At 41.2% G+C, this 23508-nt stretch overlaps 1 protein-coding gene across 1 annotated transcript in view; it reads left to right on the top strand.

Annotated features, from left to right (window-relative positions):
• The window catches only part of MYH9 (myosin heavy chain 9), a 1134272-nt gene that overhangs the window by 336762 nt on the left and 774002 nt on the right, over positions 1-23508 (top strand). The window contains exons 8-11 of the mRNA XM_044075327.1: positions 246-268; positions 1115-1118; positions 7726-7824; positions 10559-10702. Of these exons, the coding sequence (XP_043931262.1) occupies positions 246-268; positions 1115-1118; positions 7726-7824; positions 10559-10702 (270 nt within the window). The remainder of the gene's footprint in view (positions 1-245; positions 269-1114; positions 1119-7725; positions 7825-10558; positions 10703-23508) is intronic.

The following is a 23508-nucleotide window of genomic DNA, read 5'->3' as shown; positions in this document are numbered from 1 at the left end:
GCCTGGTTGAAGGATCAGAATTTAGCTGAGCATGTTAAGACAAGGATTTTGGATGCTCCTTTACAGTCTGATGTGTTGTTTGGATCGCCTGTGGAAGCAGTTTTAAAGAAAATGGAGGACAAAGCTAAGTCTATGCAAACTGTTAAAGATTTTTTGCAGGTGCAGCCACCGAAGTTTAGTAGAAATTGGCCTGCTAAGGGGTGGACATATCCTGCTTATGATTCCCAGTCTAGGGGTAGGTCTAGACGTGGTAGGGGCAGGGCTCAAGGTTCTTTTAGGCCTAGAACAGGGAGTTCACCTGCTCAGACTTCTGGTGAGGGCAGGGGTCAGTCCTTTCGTAAACAGACCCAATGACCTGTCTCTTCAGCTGCCAGTAGATTCCCGTCTGGCAGCTCCTTTGGGAGGAAGACTGTCTCTTTTCAAAGAAAATTGGGATTTAATTACTCAAGACAAATGGGTGTTGGATATCATTCACCACGGTTACAGATTTTATTTCCATACAATGCCCCTTTCAAAGGCATGCCAGACGTTCCTCCTCCACAAAGAAAAGAGGCTCACAAGCAAGTTTCTCAGTTACTCCAGATAGGGGCCATTCAGCCAGTCCCTGTATCAGAAAGGGGCCTAGGATTTTATTCTCGCCTGTTCCTAGTACCAAAGAAGGGGAACACGTGGAGACCAATTTTGGATTTATCTCTCCTCAACACTTTTCTGGACATTCCCAAGTTCAAGATGTTGACGTTACAACAGCTTTTACCTCTGCTGGGCAAAGATCACTGGATGGTAACTTTAGATCTCAAGGAAGCTTACCTTCATGTGCCTATACGGCTAAGTTGCAGGAAGTATCTGCCGTTTCGAGCTGGAAATTCTCATTATCAGTTCTCTGCATTGCCCTTTGGCTTATCTACTGCGCCCAGAGTATTCACAAAGGTTCTGGCTCCAGTGATAGCTTACTTCAGGCTTCAAGGAATTCAAATCTATCCTTACTTGGACGACTGCCTGATTCTGGCTCAAGAAAAGGAAGACCTTCTACAGCATCTGGAACATGTCATAGCAGTGCTAAGATGCCTAGGGTATTCTGTGAACGAAATAAAGTCCAGTCTAGTACCCTCTCAAGACATGTGCTTTCTGGGTGTGAGACTGAATACAGCAGCCCAGATGGCCTTTTTAACCCCGGACAAACAAAAGAGTCTATCACTTTACTTCCATCAACTATCTCATCAGTCCGTGCTGACTGCAAGGACAGTCCTTCAAGCATTAGGGTTCATGGCATCTTGTATTCTGGTGCTTCCCAATGCCAAACTGCATATGAGGAAGCTACAATGGTATCTCAAAATGTATGGACACAGCACTGCCAGGATTTGGACACTGTCATTCAAATAATACCTTGCCTTCAAAAGAATTTCTGTGGTGGGCTCAGGAATGTCACCTAAACAAGGGACTCTCTGTGACCCGGCCAGAGGCGAGTCAGATTTTAACGACAGATGCCTCGGACATTGCTTGGGGAGCTCATCTAAATGGAAAGTGGATACAAGACAAGTGGCCTGCCAGACTACAGCATCTACATATCAACATGAAGGAGATGTTAGCAGTCCAGTTTGCATTAATGGCTTTCAAGGAGTTACTTCTTCCAGGGCAGGTGTTGATTCTAACAGACAACACAACTGTCATGTGGTACATCAACAAGCAAGGGGGAACACATTCTTATCCTCTATGCAGGCAAGCAATGATTTTATGGGAGACTGCGCTAAGCTTGCAACTAACTCTTCAGGCAAGGTTTCTGCCGAGCACAGAACTCCTTAGCAGATGTGTTAAGCAGACAAATCATGGATCCCCACGAGTGGAAACTGGATCTTCATGTATTTCAAAAATTGACAGTGTCATGGGGAACTCCAGACATAGATCTGTTCGCTTCTCCACTAAACCACCAGCTGCCACAGTATTGCACAAAGGGGTTTCATCACACAGCTTGGAAAGTGGATGCTCTGTCTTTCAGTTGGAAAAACCTTCATGTGTATGCCTTTCCTCCTCTGCCTCTTCTTCCAAAGGTACTATTAAAGGTCAGACAAGACAGGCCAAGGATGATTTTGATAGCTCCAGATTGGCCTCGGCAACACTGGTACCCACTACTACGGAGTCTGGTAAGGAAGCCTCCGTGGCCTTTACCTCTGATTCCTCATCTATTATCTCAGAAGGATGGTCATCTGCTCAATGTCAAGCTTCACTCTCTTCATCTAACAGCCTGGCATCTTCTGTGTTGAAACACAGCAGGTCTCAACTTCCTCAACAAGTTTTAAATGTGATTATGGAAGCTAGAAGACCTAGTACAAGGAAAGTGTACGCAGAAAAATGGAAGAGATTTTTATTTTGGAGTACAGCAAAGAATTTGCAGGTTTCTGAGCCTAATTTGAGTGTGGCTCTTCAATACCTTACTGAGTTATTGGACAAAGGTTTGTCCTTCTCTTCCATTAAGATTCATGCTGCAGCAATTTCAGCTCACTATGATTGTGACCCACCATTGTTTTCGCATCCTTTGTTCAAGCAGTTTCTTAGAGGGGCAAAGAATATAAGACCCCCGTAGAGCTCCTACTCCTGCTTGGGATCTCAATTTTGTGTTGGAAAACTTACTCTACAACCTTTTGAGCCTGCGGCTACTGCTGAATTGAAATACTTGTCATGGAAGACTGCTTTTCTGTTGGCTATTACTTCTGCAAGAAGGGTGTCTGAGTTGCAGGCCCTTATGGCAGTAGAGCCATTTTTGATTTTCCATAAGGATAGGGTATCATTACGTACTAATCCTTCCTTTATGCCTAAGGTGGTTTCTAGTGTGGCTTTAAACCAAACTATTCATTTGCCTACTTTTTATGCAGACCCCAAAATAAAGGGGAAAAGATTTTGCACACTTTAGATGTACACAGGCAATTGCGTTATTATTTAAGCAGGACTAAGGATTTTAGGCAGTCTCAGCAGTTGTTTGTTTCTTTTGCTTTGAGTTCACAGGGCAAGCCTGTGTCAAAACAAACTATTTCTAGGTGGATTGGCTTTTGCATTGCATTTTGTTATTCCCATCATGGCAAGGAGATTCCAGCTGGGATTAGGCCTCATTCCACTAGGGCTACTGCCACTTCCACAGCATTCCTAAGGGGGGTGGCAACTAAGGATATTTTGGAAGCAGCTACTTGGAGTTCAGTGCATACTTTCTCTAAGCATTATCACCTTCCTATCTACTCTAAGTCTAGGGCTGGTTTTGCCACAGCTGTTTTGCAAGGCATGTTGTCAGCTCCTGCTTCTTTATGATTTGCCAGCCTCCCTTACCTCTGCTTTGGGATTCTACCCAATAGTTAGGACTGCAGCAGTGGGCAACGAAGTACATAGTACAGTTTTGTCCCTACCATCAATGTAGATTTTCGAGGATCCCATTGCTGCAGTCCACCCTCCCTCCTTCCCTCTGTCTTTAGGGGTGGTTGTGTAGGTGAGGTTACATGCTAAATTTTTTGTATATATTCTTGTATATATTGTACATATTTTTGGTGCAGGTATTTTGGGCCTTGTCTTTTTAGGGTCTTCTGACATCTGGGGCAAGAAAAGACTGAGGATATGACGTCAGTCATGCGCATTAGTACCCTGACGTACTGACGTCAGTCTAATGCGCCCTGACCGACGTCAGCCTTATACTCTGGTATTCGGGCCGACTGGATGCGGACTATACCCAATAGTTAGGACTGCAGCAATGGGATCCTCGAACATCTACATTTATGGTAGGTACAAAACTGTACTTTTCTTTGGTGGGCAAAGGCCTGTGCCCAGAACAAAGATTCTTTCCTTCACCCTCTGCACAACCAGGCAGACCATTACCACCGACACCTCAGATATAACTTGGGGCGCTCACCTAGAAGGCAGGTGCACCTAAGGTCTTTGGGATGCCCTGCACCTCCCCTTACACATCAACCAGAAGAAAATGATGGCAGTACTAAAGGCTCTGACCTCCTTCAAACCCCATCTCAAGCCTGGGGTTCTCCTTATCAAAATATACAACGCCACAGTAATGTGGTACATAAGCAAACTGGGAGTGAACCAGTCTTGCCCTCTGTGAAGGCTAGCCATGAACCTCTGGCTTGACAGCCTCTTCCATGGGGGCTACACCTGATAGCCCAATAATCACCGGGGATCAACAACACCCTGGCAAATCACTTCTTACTGGACCCCCACGAATGGCAGTGTCACAAAAATACTGTGGCATGGGGGACCCTGGAGGTGGAAGTCTTAGCATCTCAACTGTCAGCTGAAATAATTCTGTACCAGGGAGCATCACCACCTAGCTTGGAAGGGTGGATGCCTTGACCTTCCCCTGGAACACCCTCTTTGTGTACGCATTCCCTTCCCTGCCTCTTATTCCCAAGGTACTGATCAAAATAAGGGAGGAGAGGCCAAAGGCCATCCTCATTGCTCCCGATTGGCCCAGACAACATTGGTACCCCTTACTGTGCAGCCTGACCTTGCAACATCCCAGGCAGCAGCTTCCCCTGATCTCAGACCTCTTAACTCAGGTGGGGGGTGGGAATGCACCCAGACTTGCAGACTCTCAAACTGAGCATGGCTAACACTCTAAAGGCAAACAAGGGGCCTCTGTTAGCAAACAGGTCCTAGACATTATCACAGAGCCCAGAAGGCCCAGCATCAGAAAATCTTGTGCAGGAAAGTGGAAAAGATTCTGCTCCTAGAGCCAGTCCAGAGGGGGCAATACCTCAAAACCTTCCATCCCTCTTATCCTGGACTACCTAGTGGCGCTACTTAAGTGGCCTCTCCTCTAATAAACTCCACGCCTTAGCCATTTCAGCTCATTTTGATACAGAACAGCCCCTGTTCTCCCATCCTTTACAATTCCTTAGAGGGGCCTCCCAGAAGGCCACCCACTCCAGCCTGGGACCTGAATTATGTTGGAAAAACTAACTACCACCCTTCGAACCTGCTGCTTCAGAAGAACCAAGATGCCACTCCTGGAAGACTGCATTTCTCCTAGGTATCACCTCAGCCAGAAGGGTTTCAGAACTTCAGGCACTGATGGCCATTGAGCCCTTTATCTTCCATGCAGACGGGGTCTCCCAGAGGACTAACCCCTCCTTTATGCCCAAGGTGGTATCTAATGTAACTCTCAACCAGGCCATACATCTACCCACCTTCTTTCCTTACCCTCAAAACAAGGGGGGAAGAATTCTGCACTCACTAGACGTGCACAGACAGCCCAGATAACTATCTGGACCATACTAAACCCTTCAGGAAAGTAGACCAATTACTTGTCAGCTTTCCCCCAGGGGCAGAGGGGAAGCCCATTTCCAAACAAGCCATTTCCAAATGGATGTCACACTGTATCCATTTCTGCTACAGATTGCATGGGAACCCCCCCTCCAAGTCTATTCAAACCCATTCCATTAGGGCAGCCTCCACTTCCACAGCATTCCTCAGAGGAGTTCCACTAGGGACGTCCTGGAAGCTGCCACCTGTACTTCTGTCCATACCTTTACCAAACATTACCACCTACCTATTTTCGAAGGCTAAGGCAGGGTTTGCCTTTGCAGTTCTGCAGGGCATGCTGACTCATTCTTAGGTCTCTTTCTAATCCTACCCACCCCTCTTCTCAGCTTTGGGAATCTTCCCACAGGTGATGACTGCAACAGTGAAACATGAAGAACATAGTACAGTTTACACTTAGATGTAGTTGTTTGTGTATTCACTGTTGCAGTCCTGGTTTCCCACCCCCCCTTATATCCTCTTTCTTTAGGGAGACGTACGTTTCTAACTGTGGCTTTTAGCCACCAGGACCACTTTACCATATTTACTTGGCCCCTGACTAGTTAGGGAAGAAAGACTGATGTAATGGTGTCTTCTGCCTTCCTATGTAGCACTGACCTGACGTCAGGCAGCAAGTGTCAGCAGCCAACGCAGAAACATTAACTCTGGTATTTGGGCCGGCCGAGGGCTACCACAGCAGGGATAACCCACAGGTGGTGACTGCAGCAGTGAATACACTCAAACATCTACATTTATGCTAAGTGTACACAACTGTACTTTCCCATTCTCAAAATTCTATTTCTCTCTGAATCTACCTCAGAAGGGATGTGTAGACTGTTCTGGCCTCTGCCTCCCACTGTGGGCTTTCCATGTCTTGTGATTTTTATTGTATAGCTGTGCTAGGGGTGCAGGCAAACACTTGGAATGTCCTATTCCAATGTTGCAGTGTTATACTAGTGGGTTTTTCCCTTCTTCTGATTAACTTGTCTGGCCAGAATTCCAAAGCTTTTCCACTAACTCGTGGTGTGTCTGACGTGGGGCCAGGTACGTAGGCCATAAAGGTGACGTCTGCACGCTCCAGCCCTCAACTTTTCAGCCACCAGCTGTATGCAAGGTATTCTGCAACTCGCGGATGTTGGATCTGTTTCGTATTTAAGATAAGTACCCTGTTGGGGCCTTTCTCTTCAGTCCTTTTGTATTTTATAAAAGTAACCACCAAAAGGCTGTTGATCCAGGAAGGATGAATTTAATAACTTAGCGCCTCGGCTTAACAAAAACCTTCCAATAGTAAACGCACATTTCAAGACATCCCTCGTATACAAAAATTAACAATCAATCGTGTCATTAAATTAAGTACTTCAGCTACATTCCTTGTTGAGCTCAAAGGGGCTCCAAAGTGCCATATTTTAAAATTATCAAGGTTTCCTTTAAGTTTTTCCTTTAAACTCATACATTCCCCTAAACATACCTCTATTTTTTCCAAATCACAGCCCTGTAAAATCTTCAGTATTAGAACCATGAAGAGTCAACATGACCACCCAGTGGACTGTCCGTTCTCTTTTATATCTGATTTCTCTTAAGTGTTCTTGAAAACGGACTATGCCTTGTAATATGTTAGTTTGTAAGCAAGTGGTTAACTTTTTTCCCTATAATTTTTTTTATAAAGGGCGATTTCACATGCAATACTGAAGAAATAATCTATGCTCTTAGACGTACATGTAACCTGTATTATATAGAGGAAATGTTTCGAAGTTTTGAAGTCCTAAACCCACAGGTTCTAACCCTAAAGTTCTAAAATGCTCTGTAGCTTTGAAAGTCTGCAAAGCCACCTTTGTGTTTTTATTGAAACTTCCATTCAGGAACCTGTTCCTCTGTGAAAAACCCAATTTTTGGCCAAGAAAAACATTTCCTCTGAGCTTTTCTCAAGTCATACCAAATAGAAGTTGTTTTCAGTCTCCTGCACATCTTAAACCTACCTTCTGTTATGATTAGGTAAGGAAAATACCAGTTCAGTATGTGTATCGATCACTCGTGGGAATAGTCACTCGACTGGGCCAGTGATCTGTTGCCAGCTGTTGAAAATGTCTCCATTTAGGGGTCTTTTGAACTAATCTTAGGTTCACTGTCCTACTGTCTTTCCAAATTGATTCACTTATGTGTGAAGATTTGTATCCAAGGGCAACTTATTGTAAAAAAATATATATATATATTTATATTTCCCTGCATAGGACATTTTAGGGTGTTGATAACTAGGTGGAGAGGTAAGGTAAAAATTATGGCTGATTAAGTTGTGGATCAGACTGCATACAGCCACGATAGAGTGGTACTGTCACTTGTCTCACCTGCCTTGCATCTCTTGGAATATTGAAGGTACTTTGCTAAAGTGTTGTGGAATGTTTAAAGTCCAAAGTACAATTCTCCTTAAGCTTAAAATTCTAGACCTACTTGAAAAGTCTCGAGCCATTCGGCAAGCCAAAGATGAGCGAACTTTCCACATATTTTACTACTTGCTCTCTGGTGCAGGAGAACACCTGAAAAGTAAGTATTTTAGTATGGGATAAGTAACAGTGACTACTGTTAGTTTGACTTTTATAAGCAGTATTGCATGATGGTGATGGTTCTTGTCCACATTATATTGTGGGCAACCCTTTACTTTTCTCTACTTGATTGTACTCCATTCTGTCTTACCAAATGAAACTTTACAGTGCACCACCATGGGGCAGAGTGACTAATATTGTTGCTAAATGTATCAGTTTCTTGCATATTCCTAGATGTCAGCATTTTAATTTTAATTTTCCATGTAATGTGTAAACGAAAGCATTTAATCCTTGTAGGATGACCATTTTATTTTCCAGTGATTAAGAAAGCTAGTGTGCTGACTTTGCTTTGTGAATAAAATCTCATATACCCCCTACTATTCATGATAAAGTATAGCTGTGCTTAGATGAGCTGTCCTTTAATATAGTTTGGAAGGGGGTGGGTATCCCCATAATTGTCCAGTTCTTTTGGGATAAATGAGCATAATCATTAACCTCTGCATAGTCCTTTGGTAGGGGGTGTTAAATGGAAAAACCTCCCCTTGCAGCCATTATAAAAAGTGCGTACAATGCTGTTATATTGCTAGGCAAAGGAGTGTTGTACAGACTAGTCAGTTTTTGGGGTGAGGGGAGTAGGGGGGTACTAGCACTATACTACTTTCTTGAAACTGTGTAGAAAGTGCAGCTTTGCCATTACTGTAAGCATCAGTATGCTAGTGTAAACTTTTTGCACTGAGATTATAATATCCTGTAACATCTTTTATCCCGTAAGATTTCTATTACTCTTTCCTCCTGTGTTTAACCCACTTTTTATAGATTGACTTGTTAAACCATTGCTTTCTGTCAAGGCTGCAAGTAGAGAATGGTTCTTTGCACTGACTGCACAGATCTAAGTGGTAGTGAGTATGTTAATTTAATTGCTGTTAATGCTCTTGAGTGTTTCTGCATGTGTCGTAGGTTTCTCATTGACACCCTGCTGAGGAAGGGTACTGCTTTTAGGCTTGGGAAGGGTACTGCTGTTTAGACTTGCCTGGTTTACCAGTGTGTGCAAAATAACGTGCGGTGTACAGTACATTGTTGCTTAGTTTAATACGAAATTGGGACAAAGTATAGGTTCTGGATGCATGCAAATTTAGTTCCACTTAGTTGTTGGTCTGCATATAGAGGGATTGTTGACCAGTTTGTGTAAGTGTATTAAACCAGTGCTGAGCCATGTGGTGGACTTGAAAGTTTTCTTGAAAGTTGAGGTTCGAATTATGGTCGTGTATCCGATTCATGCATCAAGCTACACAACTTCCACTTTTTGTAGTACATTTTAAGTGGCATTCTGGTGGCATCTGTTTAATGCAGTCCAACTTTGCAAGATTTAGTCCCAGATTAACTCAAAGCCTCACATGCCAGTGTTGTCCAGGTCTCCTGGAATTAATGGGTTATGATCAAGTTGGAAAATGTTTTTATCCTTATTTCTTCTGACCTTCGGTATTGTTAAATCTGTACAAAGTAGTGCATCCTCAAATTGTGGAATTGCTTAGCATTCTGTCATGCGCACACGTGGCGTTCCAGTCTGCATCCAGTCCACTCATTTTTAAATCCCATTTCAAGTGGCCCTGTGACAGTCTGGTGTGCCATAAGGACTTTATTATTGCTAATGTTTGATTAGCAGCACTGATGCCAGAGGGACTGCATGGGGAGAAAGAAAGTGAGCAACTGATGTTTGCTCACCCACCTGGTGGGGGAGGGTTAACGTGGCTTGCTGCAGTAAAAGTGGTGCATTTTCTGGTGAGCTTTGTGCTGCATAAGAGGTTGTATGTGTGCAGAAGCATGAATGCATGCATCTCCCAAAGGCAGCAGTTGTGGGAGTTGAGGCATTCACCCCAATATCATTATAATGCAGCAGTGTCTGTTAACAGCCCTGGCTGTGGGGTGGGTTGAGCCCAGCTGAGGCTGAATCAAGGTCTGAACTTGGACTTCATTTCTGCTTCAAATTCCAGCATATTTTGCAGTGTGGGTTCTACACAGTGCAACTTGTAGCTGCTTTTTGCTGGCTTAGTTTTCAGTGTCTGTCACCAGTGAAGTTGCTTTGTGTAACACCCTTCTCTCCTCTGTCCAGGGATACTTTTATTTTTGTAGTCAAGTGAGCTTGGTCTTTGTGAACCTGAGCTTCACCTTGCCTTATTGTATGTTCTAGATCTTTATCCCTGTAACCAAAGTAGATTCAAATGTAGGAACTGCCTTGATATCCACATCCAACACATATGCATGCACACACCACCACTGCACACACTTCTAGTGTTGAGCAGATGCCCTAGTGCAAAATGGTTCAGCACTGAAAAGTAGTTTTCACAGTGCAGCAATGTTGTCAGATTGTAGATGCTTACATTAAGTGCATGTCTGTATTTGTGCTGACCTGATGTTTTTGTAACATGTTTTAACAGATTTCCTTTCCTTACATTTTAGACTTACATGATAGGCCCCCGGAGAGGCACTTGAACTCTTTAGCTACCTTTGAAAGTAGATTACCTTCCCCACCCCCCACAATAAAACTAATTTTCCAGATAACGGTTTGCCTAGGGTGAAGGGTAAGGAATAATATGTGGACTGCAAGAGTTTTCTAGCTTTCAAGACTAGTGCTAATGGGTATGTCATATGCTGTGTGTACACTTAAGGATACCTGCTGCATTGTTGTCAGATGCACTTTGCATTATAAGTGCAGTAAAACTTTAAATATTTTTTAGCTGATCTGCTTTTGGAGGGTTATGACAAGTACCGGTTCCTTTCCAATGGCCACGTGACAATTCCAGGACAGCAAGACAAAGATTTATTTCAGGAGACCATGGAGGCCATGAAGATCATGAGCATCCCAGATGATGAGCAAATGGGTATGTACATCTTACCTGCTGACAAAATGGGCAGTGTGTGGCTTCAGGAACTGGAATAATGTTTGTTTACTAGTATCACTAATGTGTAAGTTAAGAATGTGAAGCAGAGTAACATTTTTACAGGATTAGTGAATCATGACTTTAAACAAGTCCAACAGGCTTAGGAACGATTTGCTAAGCATATGTTCTGAAAGTGTTTTTTTCTGTGAACATTTCTTTAGTGTTGAATCGTAGCAGTTAGAATATTGTAAGTGTATCTTTCACTATAAACCTGCAAAGTGTAATCATAGCTGTTTTGAATGTACACACACTAGTTAAGAAGCTGTGCACTTTAAGTGTGATGGTGTAATAGTATGAGACTAGTACAGAATATTTTGAAATATGATGAAAGTACTTTGCAAGCTTCTTATTTCAGTAAGTGCAGTTACTGTGACAACAATGTACCTTGAGATGCAGCCTTTATTCAGCTTGGGTGTGGGTTTACATGGGTTTGGAGGAATGTGCTGTTAAAAACTATAGCTTGTTTAAATGACCAGGTGTAGTGGACTAAAGAATTTTGGCAGTAAGCACAGATGCACTGTGACAGTAAAGTTTAGAGGACACATTGTAACAGATCTTGTGTAGATGGCCCTGTTATTAGTCTTGATTCTGCCTAGGGGTTTGTGTATACATGGATCTCTCGCTCTCCAGCTGTCCAAATAAAAAAAAAAAAAGTTCCTAAAAAAAGATGTTGAACAGCAGACCTAGGTTTTGCCTTACTGGCTTTCATTGTTAACATAATTTACCGTAGGAACTAAGTATTCAAATCAAAACCATGTGACATGCCCTCCACCAATCAAATTATATAATCAATTCAAAAACATTTCAATTGCTTATCAGCATTGTTACAAAAAATTGAAAACTGCAATTGTTAATTTCCCCCAGGACTGAATGGTGAAGTGATTTAAGCTTCCAATAAAACAATCCATCTCCACCCCTTATTACAGACTTTGGTTGAAATCTCATCAGCCACTCTATCTACTGCCATAAATACATATCTAGCACCACCATGTATTTTATTGACATTTGATACCAAGGTCTGACTGGGTAGGAGCGAGTTTTCAAAAGAGGCTTGGGGAGCAAAGCTCCAAAGTGTTGCATAACATCTCATCCCTGGTTTGGCACCTATGTCTGTAATGGACACAGGCAACCTGTAAATGGTTCATCATCCAGGCCACTGTTTAAATGTTTCATCTCCCAAACCCCTGCTTACACTTACAAAGGGTATATGTCAAAGATTTGGAATGCATGGCTAGGCTTAAAAAGGCCCTTGTGGTAGTTAGCCTAGTAAACACCTATGAACCTATAAAAACACCTATGAACCTATAAAAATTAGTCTTTAAAAAAAGAAAAAAAGAAAACAAGTTCAAATGATACCAAACGAGACACATGAAAACATTTTGCTAGAGTAGATGCAAGTTGGTGATTTAATAGAGAGGTTGTAATCAGTTTGGTGAGAAATTAAAGGAAAGTTAGCATAATACAAACAGGAATTGCAATACGAATTAAGAAAGTCCGGCTTTGGGTGTATTTAGAAAAAGGCAGAGAAAAATTGATGGAAATAAGTGAGTTAAGGGAAAGTAAGACTAGGTTTTTGTTAACGTTGAGTTTTGTTTATATATTGCACTTTGATCCCTTTTACACGATCTCTGACGTATAATGCTGTAAGCTGCTTAAAAGTGCACAAAGCCTGACATGCATAAAAACACACCAGTGGCACATAGTGTAAACCATGTATTTTGAATTGGTCAATATTTCTAATATAAAAAATTACTGGTATTTGCAGCAGAAAAGCTGTTGCCTTCTAAAAATCCATTCACAATACTAATGTCTTTCATATTATGTACTATCTGCTTTCCTCTTAATGTTTTAGGGATTGGATCCCATACCATACTTTTAAAAGTAAAACATTCACCTATATCTTTACTCCTACAACTTGCACGTTAAACAAAAAAAGTTGTAGCATTGATGGAAGTAACTCTCTTTAAGAACACACTCCACTAACAACCTGTAAACAAGTATTACTAACATTAATAATGCAGAGCTACTCGTAACCAGATTACAACTAAACCAGAACAGTCTAAATCCTTCTAGGAAACAATTCCACTACAGTCTGTCATTCTCCAAAATGTCACACAAGCCATATCACAGGAAACCATTATTGCAGGAGACCTTAACGGACTGGATGACATGCAACTCTGAAAATCCTCATAACTACCTAAACCTTTCTCACCCAACTAGAATTGGCAAGAGAACAGATGGTCTATTTTGGACTGGTTCTTAACTAATAAACCTCAGTATTACCAAATTACCAAATAACAGGGCATCTCCCAGTGATCACTTCGGAACCTACTTACTGAGTAATCACAGTAGCCCTACTAAACTAATCTACTTCCAAGTTCGTAATAAGAAAAATTTTATCTTGCAGATTCTACTTAATATTGAAAAAATAGACTGGACTCGTCTTAAGCAACTGGCCTTATGTGCTGCTGTGCAACACTTCAATGGCACCTTCCTTACTATTCTAAACAGACTTGTACCTCCAAGAACAGGTCGTGTCAAAGCCAACTACACACCATGGTTAACCCATGAGACTCGTACCCTCTTAAAACAAAGGGACAAAGCATGGCAAACTTGGGCAAAAAATAAATCCCTCAAAAAACGTTTAATTTACCAGCAACTTAGAAACAGTGCCAAACAAATTAAACTAGGCAAACACTAATATTCTAATTTACAATGGAAATACAGAATGAATCCACAAAAATTCTGGAACACAGCATATTTCATCCGGGTACCCCCCCCCAACTTGCCTGATAACACACACTATTGCTGAACAATTTAACACTTTTTTCACTGAGTGTTTAACACTCAGAATAACAAGTCTCCCACAATGCCAACACCCAACAATCCAAGCAATGTTGTAGATGCATTCTCATTTCAGACTGTCCCAAAACAAACTATTGCAAAACTATTGAAGGTGAAACCCACTTCACTGGCTGCAGATAACTTGCCAGCAGAATAGCTAAAATTAACAGCAGATGTCCTTGCCTTCCCTGTGCCCAATACTTATAAACCACTCTATAACAGAACAGTATGTCCCAGCTATTTGGAAAATTGCATATATTACGCCATTACACAGAGGAGGCAATTCAACAGAACTAACAAACTACCAGCCCATTGCTATACTTTCACCACTTTCTAAAATTCTGGAAAGATGTATCCACCTACAATTTAAATACCTAAATAGTCTCTCATCACAGCATGGATTCTGACCATGTCCTAGCACTGCTGCTCTTCCAAGTTTCACTAATACTATAAATAAATTCAGAGATGATGGCAGAATAGTGTCTTCAGTCTTTATGGACATGTCTAAAACATTCAATGGTTTCCTATCCTAAGTTACTTTCCATTCTGAATAATCTTAATATCAACCCTGATGCTGTTAACTGGTTTCAAAGTTATCTGTCTAGCTGCCAGCAAGCTATGAAATGGAAGCAAGATCTATCCCCACTCCTTCCTATTACACTTGGGAGTCCCTCCGAGTTCAGTCCTGGGGCCCTTCAGCATATTCATAAATTATCTTAATACTGCCTACTGTCAAGCATCTATCATACAATACACAGATTCAACCCTCATATATGCAACATCCACAATAACTCACTTTAGTCACAGCTTTCTCTGATATTGAAATGTGGCTAGCAAACTCACAACTCATTCTCAGTCCTAATAAAACTAAACTTATGATCTTTCATCCATTTAAACCTACTAACCTCCCAGCTAACATTTGTCACTGCTGGTAATTCTAGGATTTTCCCGGATTCCCAAACTAAACTATTAGGCATCATAATTGACCGACTAAAATGTGACATACACATTTCTAACACAATCAAAAAGGTTCACAAGAAAATGGGAACAATGTGTAGAAACAAAAAATTCTTAAGACGCTGCAAGAGTAGCCATAGCTAGAACCTACCTTCCCTCTTCACTCTTGCATGCATCCCCCATACTTATCAACCTCAAGTCAGTGCTAGGTAAATTAGAATCCTGTTAGAGTAAGATTGCCAAATTTGCAACAGATTCCACACATTCAACCCATCACTGTCAATGCCTATTCAACCCATCACTGTCAATGCCTCAAAAATCTTTCTTGGTTGGAGCTACCTCCTGTTATAAAGTGTCACCAGTTAGTAATGGCTCACAAAATAATGCACAATCTTGACAAAATACTTTCCCTAAAACTTCTGCAACTGTGTTCTAACATTCATAATCTTCGATCTAACCAACTTACTCCAGGTAACCAAAGTGTCCAATACAGCAGGTAACTCTTTTTACTCTAATTTTGTTGCCAAAAATTGGAATACCCTTCCACATAGTATTAGATCCATAAGCAGTCTTATTTCAAAATATCTCAAGACACTTATTTGAATCCTGGCTTTGCACATGTAACTCCAGGTTAATTAACTTGGCACTACTTGTATAATTTGGCTGTACGTGCTAACGCTGTTAACATATTCCTTGTAATAACACTACTTAAGTAGTTACATTCCTAGCTGCAATTCTCACCATGGAAGTATTACTGACTGCACTACTTTGCCTGTTATTCTCTCTACTTAATTTCCTAACTAATGTTATGTTCCTCCACATATATAAATTCAACCATATTTTTGTCTAAATTCAACCATATTTTTGTCTATATTCAAACGTTTAAAGTATTCTGTTTGATGTGTATATTTTTGTTTTTAAATTTTTATCCTGTAAATATGTTGTCTATAATTTAGATTACTTGATGTGATGACTTTGTATTTAAGCTTAGACTGGAGCTTTTCTCCCGGGCCTCCGCTGAAAATGGGCACTGTCCCAGTCAGACCACTCCGGTAAACAAATGTAAAATAAAAAATGGTTTCATTTTATCTAGATTTGTTTTTGCAATTTTATCCAAAACTGATTTAATGCGTTTGCTGTTAGTGCAGTAAGTAGTAGTAAACCTACATTTAGACTCCACTCCCTTCTCTGAGGATAGCTTAGAATGCTCTCCTTACTTAATGTTCTGAACTTCCCTTCCAGCTTTCGTAATTGTATCACTGTACTGTCTAGCTTTTAAAGAAATTTAAAATTTCAGTCTTCTTTCCATCCTTTGTAGTATAAATTCTTTTTAGCCTGATAAATTGATATTTAGATGTATTGTCAGTGTGTATACATGTGTATGCATATGTCTGTGTGTGTGTATATGTATATGTATATGTGTATATATATATATATATATATATATATATATATATATATGTGTGTGTGTATGTATATATATATATATATATATATATATATATAATGTGTGTATACAGATGTGTATGTGTGCGTGCATGTATATACATACAGGATGGCATTTTTTGTCAGGAGTTGTCAGTTTATATTCTCCTAATTCATCCTTCCATGCCTGTACATCTAGGAAATCTATATCTGTAGAACTACATATTGTAAAACTTCAACTATACAGGTTGATTAAATATCTTTACCATAATATCCTAATTCTTCTGTTCCTTTCTAAATTATCCCAAAAATATTTCCATAACCATAATGTAAAGCCTAGAACTTTCTTTCAATAATCCCATGAAGGTAGCATGTCTACGTGCAAAAGTTGCACCCATTGCTTTACCACTTTTTTCCTATTATGGCGAAAAATGTTTACAAATGCCGGTTAATACCTATTCCAATATTGCCAGTAAGAAATAACTGCAAATATGGCCAAGAGAATTTTATTTATCTAAAAAATACCTTGCTACTCTTAAGCCCTCTTTATTGGGTATGCTGGTGTACAACTCCTGCACATGTAATACACACCCTTACCAAAGGGTGTGTATGTATCTTTGTCCTTTCTAAAACATTGCAAAACTTTTATTTTAAATTTTAATGCAATATGGGAAGGACTGGCTTCATATATTTTTCTAAGTTCAGTTAAGGAATCCCTGCATTAAACTATAGGTCTGCCTGGGGAGGGATAATTCCTTATGCATGTTTTGGAGCAGATAGAGTAGCTGTGGTGTCAGTTTCAACCTTTAAATGCTGTTTATCAAAAAAAAAAAAGAATTTGTGAAACATGAAGTACCTGGTAAAGGTGCATTTCAATGTATTGCTGAAACCACTTTTCATATACTGACCAGTAACATTAAAAAAGAGCACAACTTTTTGGCATCTTAAACTTTAAAAGGATATCTAAAGTAAAATAAAATACTAGGAACAGAACATGCTTGAACCAAATAAGAATGTTGAAACTACATGCAGTCAGATACATAGTTTTTCTGCCTCAGCAAAGTATAATGAATTAAGTATAGAAAGGAGATTCAACAAGTCGAAAGTGTCAAACTAAACAAGACTTTGTTTATTGGGGAAAGAATGTTGCATTTACCTGGAAAAACACGGAAAAGGAATGTAAATTAAAGGTGCTCAGGCAGTCAACAGGCTAGAGAGAAGGGGAGAGTTGAGTCTATCTGAGGTAGTTTTGAATTAACTAGGATTCTACCATGGAAACTTCAAGTTCATAGGTTCATAGGTTTATACTAGGCTATCTGCCCTAAGGCATTTATAAGCCTAGCCCAAATTTTTGTGGCTTACGCCACCCCTTATATGAAAAAATACTGTGCCCATTAGTTTGTTGTGCCTCTGTCCAGCAGTGACACAGATATGATTCCCGGGGTAAACCTACGATCTCCCATCCACAGGTCTAGATTTCTCTTGAACAGAGTCAGCGAGGTGCTCTACCTCACATGGACTGGGATTTTATTCCACAGCATAGGGAGTCTGAGTGATAAATCTATCCCTCCAGCACGTCCTATTTATATCCGTGCTAAGGTTTAAGTCGCTTGCTCTAGTGGTTTTGGTGGATTTGGATTTTTTGGGGTGGAGCATGTCCATTAATTCCGGGTTGGACATGGCCTTGTATGTCAGGCACATGTCACCTCTGAGCAGACGGTATGCGACTGAATAGAGCTGGAGTTTCTTCAATCTGGCAGCATATGACAGATTTTGGAGTCCCTTTATCCTTTTGGTGAGGAACTTTTGGGGTCTCTCCCTTTGCTGCAGATGTCGGGTGAGATACATCCCGAATGGGGCATTGTACTCTATCATTGGTCTGATAAGTGAAGAGTACAGGGGAACAATGACCTCACTAGATCTGGATGTGAATCCCTTCATGATCAGGTGGGCAATGTAGAAGGTCTTTCTAACCACTTTAGCAATGTGAGTGTCAAAAGAAAGGCCACTGTCAACCTGGGTCCCCAGATCCCTGATAACCTCTTCTGTGCTTAGTGGATTGCCACCTATATGGTAGCTTGGGGTTACCTTGTTTTTCCCGAAGGGTATGACTATACATTTTTTGGCGTTTAACTTCAGGCCATGGCTCTGGCACCAGCTATCTGTTTCCGTGAGTCCCTTCTGAAGGATATCCGTGTCCGATGCACTTTCCACTATGGCCCAGTTTGCAGTCGTCTGCAAACTTTGTCAGCCAAAGTCCTCCCATGTTGACCTGTACTTCTGAGAAGTAGATGCCAAACAATAGGGGCCAAGGACCGAGCCCTGTGGGACACCACTTGTGACCGGCTTGGAGTCTGACACAGCGCCAGCAACTCTAACCCTGTGGGTTCTGTCCTTAAGCCAGTTTGCAACCCATCTTGTGACATATGGGTTTACATTTAAGCTGGTAAGTTTTTCTACAATACCAGTGGGGTATTGTGTCGAAAGCCTTTGCAAGGTCAAGGTAGGCTGTATGGACTGCCTTCCTCATCAATGGCCTTGGTGACTGTTTCAAGAAGTCGACCAAGTTCAAAAGGCATGATCTTCCCTTGACAAAGCCAAACTGGGTCGGGTCCAATGTCTGCAAGTCCCCTATATCTTTGTTTATGAGCTCCATTATGATCCTCTCCATAGCTTTGCAGACTAGACTTGTTAAGCTTATGGGGCTGTAATTACCAGGGTCCGTGAGGCGCCGCCTTTGTGGAGTGGGACCACAGTTGCCGTATGCCACTCCTTGGGCACGTATCCTGTGGTAAGGCTGAGATTAAACAGCTGCCTTATGTGCGGGTTTAATTCCTCATTTAGCTCATGTAGCACACAGCCGGGGACACCATCCGGTCCCATTGATGCTGTGTTTTTAGCTTTAGAGAGAGCAGCTTTCACCTGCGCATTTGAGATGTCCGGGAGGCTACACTCGGCTGGGATAGTTATCTCTCCTTTGGGGGGGAGAGGGGGGTGAAGTTTGCACTGAACCTGTCTGCCAGTATGTTGGCAATGTCTGTGGGTTCAGTGATTTTTGTATCATTTTGGACTAATTCTGAGCATATCTGGGAGTTTACACCCAGGTTCCTAACATAGCTGAAGATTGTCCTCTGAATCCATGGCAATTTTTCTCTCAAAATTGGCCTTAGTTGATTTTGAGTGCTCGTATTTTTTTACTGATAATGATCAGGGGTGACTTCCCTTTTATGGATTTTGTTCTATCATGTAATAGCTTTCTCCTCTTATTGTAAAGTTTGTTAATGGCTGGGGTCCACCAGACTGGACGTTTGCCCTTTGTGGAAAGAGTCTTGGTTTTATTTGGGATTGCCTGATCCATGCAGTCCTGGAGGTGTTCATAGAAGGCATTTGTAAGGGCTTCCGCAGCTTGGGTTGTGGTTTCCTCTGGCTCAGGGGCCTTGAAGGATACCACACCAGTCTTGAGTAGTGTGAAGTTTGCTTTAGAGAAGTTCTTCACTATGGTCTTTTTGTTTGGGGTGGGGCGGGATGTGGATTTCCAGTGAGATTAGTTTATGATCAGATCTCACCAATGAGGGATATACATCCGTGTGGAGCATTTTGTCCCCATGTTTGTGACAATGAGATCTAGTATATTTTCTCCTCTCGTGGGAACAGTGACTAGCTGTTCCATGGCATTTGAATTTATGAACTCCAGGAACCGTTGGGCTAGAAAGTTAGGGCTTGAGTAATGTTCCCAGTCTATATTCGGGTAGTTGAAGTCACCCAATATGATGGTGTTTGGAGATACATTTATACCCTCCAGTGTCTTCAGGAAGGCTGTGTGGGGTTCCTGAGTTTGAGAGGGTGGCCTGTAGCATGCTACAATTTGTAGAGCAGTTTTGCCTATGGTTAGTTGCACCTGGATGGTTTCCGAAGCTTCGTGCGTTGCCACCAACCTGGAGGTGTGGGTATCCTTTATGAATATGGATACACCCCCTCCTTTTGTACAAGTACAGATACTGTGCCAAAAATAACTGAATTCCATGCTTTGAGCAAGAGAAAGTGTAACAAGACTAATTTTCACTAGGGGATATAAATGTAAATGTGGAGGCAGAAAACATGCCAGTAATGTGCACGTTGTTGGCACAAGTGAAATCAAAGTACACAGACTGAAATTGTTTAACAAAGTTTTACCTGATTAATCTGTACTAAATAAAAGTTTGGGTTATGTTTTGTCACACTTTCCCATTTTCAGGTGGCCAGTAATTTAATTTAGTAGAGTACTGAATTTAAAATTGGTATGCCCACGCATCCAAGTGTTGTAGTTTCCTTCGTTTACGTTTTACCCCCACCAACCATCCAGAAGTCAAATTTTGGAAGGGCAATTTTGAATGAATATAACAAAGCAAAATTAACTATTAAATTATGGTCACAACATAGTTTGGGAAAGAGCCTTAATACAGCTAAGCCAGAATAAACTGCTTGTAATTACTACAGCTGAGAAGGGTGGGGCAGTAGTTGTCTGGTCTAATGAAGGCAAAGTGGGGAAACGTGGATAAATTTTACCAACAGGGATGATCGGTTTTTAGATTATGCACAGGGAAAAGGATTAATCAATGGGCAGCTTTCACAGCATTTAAAGGTTGGAAATCCAATGCCAGTCATTGTGTGCACCCAAAATACATAAAGGAACTGTGCCTCCTCCAGGCAGACCTACAGTTTCAGGTGGGGGTTCCTTTTAATTGAACCCCTTTCTGCATTTGTAAAGAAATGCATGAATCCAGACCTTCCATGTTGCAGTACATTTTAAAAAGACACTATGGAGTTAATGTTTTAGGCTGCATCTTTGCCCTTTCTGTCACTGATGTGTACATTCAAAGTGCAGGGGTTACATACAGGCAAAACTCCATGAGCAGGAAGGTGTTTTTGGATAAGTTACAAATATTTTCTGGGGAATGTAATTATTTCTTGGTTAAGATCTATTCCCACATTGCCACTAATAATTTCCATTATGGTGAAAAATCTTCTCTTACAAATGAGTTAAGAGTAGTGGGTGCAACTTTTCCACCCATATATGCTGTAATCTTTATGGGATTGTTGGATGACATTTGTATTATGATTGAGAGTCAATCCTTCCTTAAAATGGGGTTGTAGAAACATTTTATTGGATGATTAGTTTAGCAAGGAGGAGGAAAATCTGAAATGGTTAAGGTATTGAATCCGTCTATATGGTATGAGTTTTACAGTATGATTAGTCCTACCAATAGAAATTCCTGGGATGTAAAGGTATGGAAGGATGAATTAAGACTAGAAAGTGGGATATATCATAAACCCTTTGCTCATAACGCCTTGCTATTTGCTGGAATTTACCACTCTAAGTATTGGATAATGTACCTAAATCTGTTATGCTAAACATTTGTAGTGCACGGGATGGATATGAAAGAGGTTGAAAGATTTTAATTATCTTTAATAGCTAGACAGTGGTACAACTATTAGTAAAGCTGGAAGGGGTGTTTAAGATGGAAGTAAAGGACAGCATTCTAAGCTGTCACCAAAGAGGGGAATTTAAGAGTCTTTTGTGGAGGTATAAAATTTATACAAGGGGTAAAAATACACGTTTCTGTTTTGAGAGGATGGCATGGGCCCATAAAAAAATATTGGCAGGGAATCAGGTGGTATATCATGTGAAAGGTGCTGGTATTTTGAATTGATTTTGGCACAAAACTGCTTTTCTGCAAGTACCATTAACGTTTTTTATATTAGAAACATTGATTGTAAATCAGAATGGGTTGTTTACATTGCCATGTGCCATTGTGGCACTTTATTATGCATGTCAGACTTTAGGTACATTTTAAACCATGTATAGCATTACCCTGGCAAGTAATGTAGATAAACAAGTTAGTACATGGTGGCGCTACTTTTTACCGATGGGAATACATTGAGTGGTTGGTGTGATTTCATCCAAAAGATGACAGGCTTCTTAAGGATCAGAGATGGCTTATTTTATTAGGTTCAGGTTCATAGGTGTGTACTAGACTAGTTGCCTTTTTGGGCCATTTTAAGCCTTGGCACGTTCCTTTTTGTGGTCAAAATGTCCCATTTGGTGGTTATAGATTGGCCTTAACCCATCCCATGGTCACTAATTGTATATTACCCTTAATGATCTATGGGATCATGCCATAGATAATTTGAGGACCCATGCATTAGATTAAGCAATTAGGAGTTGCCTCTGTCTATTAGTAGCATAGGGGTAGTCCTGGGGGTAAATTCCATTTTTCCATCTATAGGTCTATGTTGCTGTTGAAAATGGACAAGGAAGAACTGTTTTTGTGTGGATTGGGAGTCTATTCCACAGCAGTGGTATCCTCTGAAATATGTTTGTTCCTCCAAACCATTCTTTTGATGATCCAGAAGAGGTTTAGATCTCTAGACTTGGTATTTCTGATGCATTTGACTTGCTGATGTGCTTTAATTTATCAGTAATAGGTTGGAGGATGCCTTATATGCTAGATACAGGTCACCTGCTAACAGTCAGTGTACTGATGTTATTCCCATGTTGCAGTATTCATACTGTTGGATTTCCAGCCCTCAGGAGTCCCGACGTCTGCTCCTATACAAAAGCTTAAGCATGACTGCTGTAGGTGCATAGAATGTTACAGGGCCAGAAACCATGGAGTATAAATATGACATTGGCACGCACAGACCTCAGAACTCTTCAGCCTCAGGCAGCTTTGACTGCTTCACTCCTACGTCTGAAGACTTCTAAAAGACAAGTACCCTGTTGGGGTTTGCCTTTTTCTGAGTGACTTAAGCTTTAGCTTGGTGGTTGTAGTTGTTTTCATTAGCCAATGTCTGAGAGAATAAATGTAGTTGCGGGTGCCAGATTCTGCACAAAGACTCCACTGTGTCTTTTTTGCTTAGGCAAAGAGCACAATCATAAAGCCTGCTCTATTTGCTAAACCTTTGTACCTAAGACCTTGCGCAGCTGTCGGGCCGATTTCTTTTTAGAAAACCAAAGGCTTAAATGCCTCGCGCTTTAGGGATGGATCCCGAGTTGGCCACTCAAGCTGAACAACCTCAGAAGGCAAAGGTTTGCAGGTCTTCTCCAGATGCCACTCCGCCTTCGAATGTTCCACCGACTACCATTTTAGGGGCTGAGGGACACCCGATTATTCTGGTTCTGATGGATGTTCTTCATTCCACATTGCTGCAGTCCTAACTATAGGGTAGTCCGCTGTCCAGTCGGCCCGAATACCAAAGTATATGGCGGTACTATGCGCATGACCGACGTCATATCCTCAGTCTTTTTTGCCGCATGGTCCGATGCAGAAGCAGTTTTTGCGAGTGCAGGTTGGCGTTCTGAAAGTTTCTGAAGTCAGAGTTTCAGACCGAATCAAAGTTGGCTAAGTACCCGTTGGGGAATATTTTGGTTTTTCTTGCCTCAGTATTTAACCGGATGTCAGAAAAAGTGAATAACTGTATTTCTTGTGGGAAACAGATACCTCATAGGGATTACCATACTTTGTGTATACCTTGTTTAG

Source organism: Protopterus annectens, chromosome 1.part1 (genome assembly GCF_019279795.1).
Source record: "Protopterus annectens isolate FY-2018-M chromosome 1.part1, PAN1.0, whole genome shotgun sequence".
NCBI lineage: Eukaryota > Metazoa > Chordata > Ceratodontiformes > Protopteridae > Protopterus > Protopterus annectens.
This window is presented reverse-complemented; position numbering and strand designations above follow the sequence as displayed.